This window comes from Oncorhynchus mykiss, chromosome 2 (assembly GCF_057628025.1).
Source record: "Oncorhynchus mykiss isolate SJ-2025 chromosome 2, ASM5762802v1, whole genome shotgun sequence".
NCBI lineage: Eukaryota > Metazoa > Chordata > Actinopteri > Salmoniformes > Salmonidae > Oncorhynchus > Oncorhynchus mykiss.
In genome coordinates, this window is record NC_143023.1 from 94,597,315 (window position 1) to 94,605,571 (window position 8,257).

An 8,257-nucleotide genomic window follows, 5' to 3' on the forward strand; every position below is an offset into this window, starting at 1 on the left:
TGATGGTTTTTGCAACTGCACTTGAAGAAACTTTCAAAGTTCTTGACATATTCCGGATTGACTGACCTTCATGTCTTAAAGTAATTTCTTTGCTTATTTGAACTATTCTTGCCAAATAGGGCTATGTTCTGTATACCACACCTACCTGGTCACAACGCAACTTATTGGCTCAAACGCATTAAGAAGGAAAGAAATTCCACAAATTAACATTTAACAAGGCACTCCTGTTAATTGAAATGCATTCCAGGTGAGAGAAGCTGGTTGAGAGAATGCAAAGAGTGTGCAAAGCTGTAATCAAGGCAAAGGGTGGCTACTTTGAAGAATAGAAAATATATTTAGACTTGTTGAACACTTTTTTGGTTACTACATGATTCTATGTGTGTTATTTCATAGTTTTGATGTCTTCACAAGTATTCTACAATGTAGAAAATAGTAAAAATAAAGAAAAACCCTTGAATGAGTAGGTGTGTCCAAACTTTTGACTGGTACTGTACATCATTTATTTTCAGTAAAGCAACAATGGAAGAGTAAAAAGTATTAAGAACAATACAATCAATTAATATGATAACAAAATTCATTTCAAGGGGTGTGCACTTGACCCCTGCGACAACACCCTCCTTTCTAACACTCCAACCATACAGAAGAAGACAAAATGCAACACTTATAAACTCAAAATAGACATATACAGTATTCATGGAATTTACATAAATCAAATAATTTGTATTATTTACATAGTTTATATACACATTATTCAAAATAAACATACATGTTTGATATGTACACATAATTACACAATCCTAAAAGCTTAGCTAAAAGATTTAAGAATTCAGAAAGGTTGGACAGACTAGCCTGGTCCCAGATCAGTTTGTGCCGTCTTGCAGTTGGCAAGGCACAACATCCCAAACATAAGGCAGGACAAATAGATCTGGGTACAAGCATGAGACTATGCTTAGTGGGAACGCTTAGGCCTAGATTCAATCCGTATCGTAGAGACTGCATTTAAGATATCTCGGCTCAATCAGAAATGACCTTTACAGATGGATAGAAATATAACCCTTCGGCGATACAGATTTGAGTATCGCCCTCAGTCTTTCGAGCATAGCTAGCTGACACCTGTCACATCAGTAAGCTTACATTCATATCCCTACTTTTCATTGTAGTTTAACTGAAACCTTAACTCAGACAAATGAGTTTGGGCTCTCTTGCTTCTAGCCTGGTCCCAGATCTGTTTGTAATTGTATAAACAACTCCTATAGTCGTTGTCAATGTGTTTTTAGCCTGACAATGACAATAGGAGTTGGCAAGAACGCGCAAACAGATCTGGAACCAGGCTACCCTGCATCTTCATTCCCATCTAGTCTGAGGGCCAGTCTGTTTGTGCAATCAGCCATTGTTAGAAGTAGGATGGGGCTTGTTAGAAGTAGGATGGGGCTTGTTAGAAGTAGGATGGGGCTTGTTAGAAGTAGGATGGGGCTTGTTAGAAGTAAGGATGGGGCTTGTTAGAAGTAGGATGGGGCTTGTTAGAAGTAGGATGGGGCTTGTTAGAAGTAGGATTGGACTTGTTAGAAGTAGTCAAAGTCCAAGTCCAGATCTGGGGGTGGCTGATATGAGAGGTAGCAGGTGATGCGATTGGGCAAGCCCAGTTTGGACACGTCGTCCAGGGCTCTTCTGCCCAGTGCTGTTCTCAGAGCTATCCTGCTGATCTGTTGTAGACTGAGGGGAGTATCTGGGAAAGAACGAAAACATGTCCGTTGAGATAATTATATTATATTAACCCTTTTCACACTGTTGTGCCAACCTGAACTGCATTGTGAGGTTCTAATATTTTATTAAATATTTTATTTTCATATTGTCCTCTCCAGCATGGCTCCAGCAACTACGGTGGATGCATAACAACTACGGTGGATGCATAACAACTACGGTGGATGCATAACAACTACGGTGGATGCATAACAACTACGGTGGATGCATAACAACTACGGTGGACGCATAACAACTACGGTGGACGCATAACAACTACGGTGGACGCATAACAACTACGGTGGACGCATAACAACTACGGTGGACGCATAACAACTACGGTGGATGCATAACAACTACGGTGGATGCATAACAACTACGGTGGATGCATAACAACTACGGTGGATGCATAACAACTACGGTGGATGCATAACAACTACGGTGGATGCATAACAACTACGGTGGATGCATAGCAACTACGGTGGATGCATAACAACTACGGTGGATGCATAACAACTACGGTGGATGCATAACAACTACGGTGGATGCATAACAACTACGGTGGACGCATAACAACTACGGTGGACGCATAACAACTACGGTGGACGCATAACAACTACGGTGGACGCATAACAACTACGGTGGATGAATAACAACTACGGTGGATGCATAACAACTACGGTGGATGCATAACAACTACGGTGGATGCATAACAACTACGGTGGATGCATAACAAATGCAGCTCAGCTCTGCTCAGTAGTGTGAAAATCTCTCTTTGAAGGTCATATTTTCATACATAGGATAATCTCTACACTTTTCCAGTCTTTTCTACCTACGTGGCATGAATAAAATACTTACTTTCATAGAACACTAGGCAGATATTGGTGGGAGAACCTTGACTTGTGTAGTTGATGGGCTTTTTGCCCAGGTTGTCCCTGGCATATATGTTCCCACCAAACTCAATCAGCAGCTCGATCAGATCCACGTTCTTTACTTTGGCTGCGTGATGGAGCGCCGTCTCGTGGAGCTTGGCAGCGTTCACGTTCGCCCCTTTGGAGAAGATGAAACGGTTTGATTTTAAAAAGGGAAGTGGTCGAGACTTACCGTTATACACGTTCTGAAAACTACAATCTGCATCAAAAAAGTACAGGACGTTGTTTTAACTGTAAAATGTCAAGATCAAGTTATGGTTTGAATTGATGTAATGCTTCAAATGTACGTCTGAAGTTTCTCAATATCTCAAATCTCACCTTTTTTATAAAGTTAGGTTAGGTACTTATTTACTTGAGAGAGCACAGTCCCATTAATAGTCTTTGAATGATCAGGAGCAAAACAACATTTTGAAATAATGTTACCACAATGTGGTCCACCCACCTGCATTGAGGAGGACCTTGGCGCAGTCAAAGTGTTGTCTGGCACACGCTACATGTAACGGTGTCCCGAAGTGGCAGTCATGGGCCTCCATCAGAGCTCCCACGTCTATCATGAGCTGAACGCAGTCAGAGTTACCTGTAACACACACACACACACCTACGTCAGTCATAGTTCAACACTTGGGTATTGAGGGGGACTAACTACACAATATCAATCAATCAAATGTATTTAGAAAGCTTTTTTTTTTTTTACATCAGCCGATGTCACAAAGTTCTATACAGAAACCCAGCCTAAAACCCCAAACAGCAAGCAATGCAGATGTATCCCATTATCCCAGTGTATGTGTGTGTTCTTTATACTGTGTTACTGCCGTGCCCTCGCCCCCTCTCACAACATGAACATGTACCCCCCATGCAGGCCTCGTGGAGGGGTGAGAAGGTGAACAGTGGAGGGTTGACCGTAGCCCCATGTTGTATGAGTAGTTTCACACACTCCAGGCTGCCCGCAGCGCAGGCGTCGCACAGCGGGGTACTGCCGTCAATGTTCCGCGCATCCACCTGAGTGAGACAGACAGACAGGCACACACAAATCAACATTATAGCACCTCATTTTTTTAAATGTTCACTGATACCTCTCAAGAGTCCTTAAATAGAGAATCTGAACTATTGATGGTCCATTAAATAACAGTTGTATAACAAATCAATGTGTAATTTCAAATCTAAAAACCCTTAGGCTCCCAGGGACTAGCTCCCCCTCAAATTCTGAATTTGGCTTCTATTCAAATGTCTCCCGGCCCTCACAGGAACAGTCACAGTTGTTTGCATGTAGAGGTTACTGCAGATAAGTCACCACGCTAAGGATTCCCCCCCATTCCAGATTCAGCAGTAGTACCATTACCGACAGACCTATCACAAGAGAAAAATAGCCCTCTGACTCACGTGAGCACCAGCGTCCAGCAGCAACCGGACACACTGTGTTTGTCCCTGTATGCAGGCCTCGTGGAGGGGGGTTATGGAGTCCACAGCCACTATGTTAACTGCTGCACCTCCCTGGATCAGCTTCTGTAGCTGAAGAGCCTTTCCCTGGGCTGCTGCCTCGTGTACCGCCGAACGGTCTGTCCAGAACCCCAGGCCATGAGCTGCAGGTCCGGGAGGGAAGGAGAAAAGCAATGAATTCCTATAATTCAATTCAATTCAATTCAAGGGCTTTATTGGCATGGGAAACATGTGTTAACATTGCCAAAGCAAGTGAGGTAGACAACATACAAAGTGAATATATAAAGTGAAAAACAACAAAAATTAACAGTAAACATTACACATACAGAGGTTTCAAAACAGTAAAGACATTACAAATGTCATATTATATATATATACAGTGTTTTAACAATGTACAAATGGTTAAAGGACACAAGATACAATAAATAAGCATAAATATGGGTTGTATTTACAATGGTGTGTGTTCTTCACTGGTTGCCCTTTTCTCGTGGCAACAGGTCACAAATCTTGCTGCTGTGATGGCACACTGTGGAATTTCACCCAGTAGATATGGGAGTTTTTAAAATTTGGATTGGTTTTCGAATTCTTTGTGGATCTGTGTAATCTGAGGGAAATATGTCTCTCTAATATGGTCATACATTGGGCAAGAGGTTAGGAAGTGCAGCTCAGTTTCCACCTCATTTTGTGGGCAGTGAGCACATAGCCTGTCTTCTCTTGAGAGCCATGTCTGCCTACGGCGGCCTTTCTCAATAGCAAGGCTATGCTCACTGAGTCTGTACATAGTCAAAGCTTTCCTTAATTTTGGGTCAGTCACAGTGGTCAGGTAATCTGCCGCTGTGTACTCTCTGTTTAGGGCCAAATAGCATTCTAGTTTGCTCTGTTTTTTTGTTAATTCTTTCCAATGTGTCAAGTAATTATCTTTTTGTTTTCTCATGATTTGGTTGGGTCTAATTGTGCTGTTGTCCTGGGGCTCTGTAGGGTGTGTTTGTGTTTGTGAACAGAGCCCCAGGACCAGCTTGCTTAGGGGACTCTTCTCCAGGTTCATCTCTCTGTAGGTGATGGCTTTGTTATGGAAGGTTTGTGAATCACTTCCTTTTAGGTGGTTGTATATATACAACTGAGCTCCGAAAGTATTGGGACAGTGACACGTTTTTTTGTGACGACTCCCCCACTTTGGCACTTCGTCCAATAGAAATGAATGGGAAATAATTTTGGAGTCACTTTTATTGTAAATAAGAATAGAATATGTTTTTAAAACACTTCTACATTAATGTGGATGCTACCATGATTATGGATAATCCTGAATGAATCATGAATCATGAATGATGATGAATGCGAAAGTTAGACGCACCCCCCCCCAAAAAAAAATGCTAGCCTCCCATGTTATTGTAATGGTGAGAGGTTAGCATGTCTTGGGGGTATGATATTTGTGTGCCTGTAACTTTCTCACTCATCATTATTCACAATTCCTTCATGACTAACTGTAATCATGGTAGAATCCACATTAATGTAGAAGTGTTTAGAAACATATTCTATTCTTATTTACAATAAAAACGTGACTCAAAATGACACAATACATTATGTACCATGAATTTCTATTGGGCACTAATTAATCTGAAACACAACCAAAACAAACAGCAAATGCATCCAACAAGTTTGTAGAGTCACGAGCTTGATGTGGTCATTGCGTGCGAGGAATATGGGACCAAATAGTCAACTTTTTACTACTTTAACGCACATATAAGTGAATTTGTCCCAATACTTTTGGTCCCCTAAAATGGGGGGACTTTGAACAAAAAGGGCTGTAATTTCTAATTGTTTAACCCGATATGGATGAAAATAGCCTCAAATTATAGCTGACATTCTACCCCTTTAACTTCATTGTCACTGTATCATTTCAAATCAAAGTGCTGGAGTACAGAGCCAAAACAACAACACAATTGGCCACTGTCCCAATACTTTTGAAGCTCACTGTATGATACAGAGAGTACATGCACATGTTGTATTGATGCCTATATCTATTTATTCTGCCCAATAACTGTTGATCTAATTTTCATGATACAAAGAGGGCAATTATATATTTTACAGTCAAATTATTTGAGCTCATTACACAAAGTAGGCCTTTAATTTATGTCTGTATTTATTATTAAATAATGTCCGTTGCTGATTTGGGCAGGAGCTCACTGGAGCTGAGTACCAGTGTTGTGCCGAAAATCTCCCCCCTGCCAGAATTCTCCCTCTATGTCCCTTCTATCTTTGGACTGCAAGGACTGGTACACATCATAATTATTTTGGTAGCTCATGTTGACCAGTAGTGTGTGCCACAGAAATGATTTGACTGTAGCCACAAAATTAAGGAAATTAGAGGGGGGGTTCGGCAGGCATTTCCTTAATTTAATTTCCTTAATTTTGCGGCTAGAGTCAAATTATTTCTGTGGCACTTATCAGAGTCAAATACTTTCTATAGAACAAACTTCACGTTAGGCAACCCGAAATGGATAATGAATGTGTGTGTGTTATATTAAACACAGAGGGAGTGAAATGTAGGCAAGCAATAGATATTTCAGAACAATTCCCAGTCGAATAAGACATGGGAGAGATTACGAATTTTGGCAAAGAGATTTATTTATAGACTAATACACTTGAAACAAATAGCCAAACCGAAAACTGTAAACATTACTAGTGCTTCCCCCGCGATCAAACCGCCATAAAAAAAAAATGAAACAAAGCCTAACGTGATCATTGACAACTGCATTGAAGGACACAAATAAAAAATGATTTCTGCTACTAAGATCAGTGAAATGTAGGCTAAACTAACAACGGAGTGAAGAGCAGAAATCTCAACTACCAAGCAAGTCGCATCAATGAAGCATTGATTGTGTGCAAGGGGGGTGGGGTTCTGGCAGGGGGGTGAAGTTCGGCACAACACCGGTACCACACACTTTCTAACGCTCCAGCTCTTGTTCCTACTATAGAATATGAGCTCGAACGTATTGTGGAGCTCCTGCACCTAAATATAAATACTAGAGGCACCGAAAATGAGTAACGGCAACTAATTTCAGTCCAAGTCAAGCAGTGAAAAAACACGGTGTTAGATGTTGAGTTCTCGCTGAAACCCATTGTAGGCTCCAGAGCAATAAATCATTGGTCCAAGACACCGCTCTCACGACACGTGAATCCTGTCATAAACCCGCACCTCCCTCCCTACGAGCTTACCCGTTGCTGACGTCCGCTGTCTGTCTATGTGATGGTTGGTGACATGCATAGGCATAGTCCTAACCTAAATGTATTACATCTAGACAACATTGGCTAGATTCATGATCTGGTCAGCAAAAAAGCTAGATACAGCGAATGAATGTTATATAAGGATCACCCAGGTTACCTACGTAGCCTACAAAATAGTACATGCTCTAATACACTGGTCTCTAGCTTGTTATAACAAGCTTAGCTGGATGGTCTCAAATTAGGTCAGTAAAACAAGGAAGAGCAGAACGTTTTCTAATATTAGGCCTGAATAAGCCAGCTAAATAAAATACTCAACAAGGGAGAGGCATGACAAATATTTTACTATAATTTTGATTGTGGGTTAAGCATTCATGCTGTTTACGTCATGAGCATTAGCCTCTTTGAACTTTCAGACAGGCGAGACACAAATAAAACAACTCACCTATATCTCCAAACAGCGATGGTCTGGCACGAGTAATCTCCATTTAGCTATAGATATTATATCCTCTAGTCTTGCAGAATAAATTGATGCATTTTAAAACGCAGAGAAGACCAGTGAAGCATTGCTGCAGTAACGTTGTTGATAGTGGTGGATGATGGCTTAAATTAGAAGCACACAGAACTAAAAAGAACATCAATGGCTTGTGGGATTTGTAGTTTGTTGTAACCTGGTCTCAGAGTATTTCATATTATCCTGTATGAGACACTTAATTTAGAATGAGATGTTACGTTTCTTATGGTATGCAATTCATTTGTGGTTGTCCATTACCCATTTCATATGATATGTTATGAATTACAATTCATATTATATTTTACGAATTTGCTAAATGTACAATATGTTAGGAATTCTCTAAATAAATATGTTACAAATTCTAGCTAAGTGGTTAACGTTAGCTAGCTGGCTAACATTAGCTAGGGGTTAG

At 40.7% G+C, this 8,257-nt stretch overlaps 1 protein-coding gene across 1 annotated transcript; it reads right to left on the reverse strand.

The window, feature by feature from the left end:
- Positions 1-476: 476 nt before the first annotated feature.
- Positions 477-7,980, reverse strand: asb13b (ankyrin repeat and SOCS box containing 13b). Its single transcript, XM_021577491.3, has 6 exons — positions 7,777-7,980; positions 4,053-4,252; positions 3,521-3,671; positions 3,115-3,249; positions 2,599-2,790; positions 477-1,726 (listed from the first exon to the last, which is right to left on the reverse strand). Exons 1-6 carry the CDS (start codon positions 7,817-7,819, stop codon positions 1,563-1,565), a joined length of 885 nt encoding a protein of 294 aa, XP_021433166.1. The 5' UTR covers positions 7,820-7,980; the 3' UTR covers positions 477-1,562.
- Between the last annotated feature and the right edge of the window lie 277 nt (positions 7,981-8,257).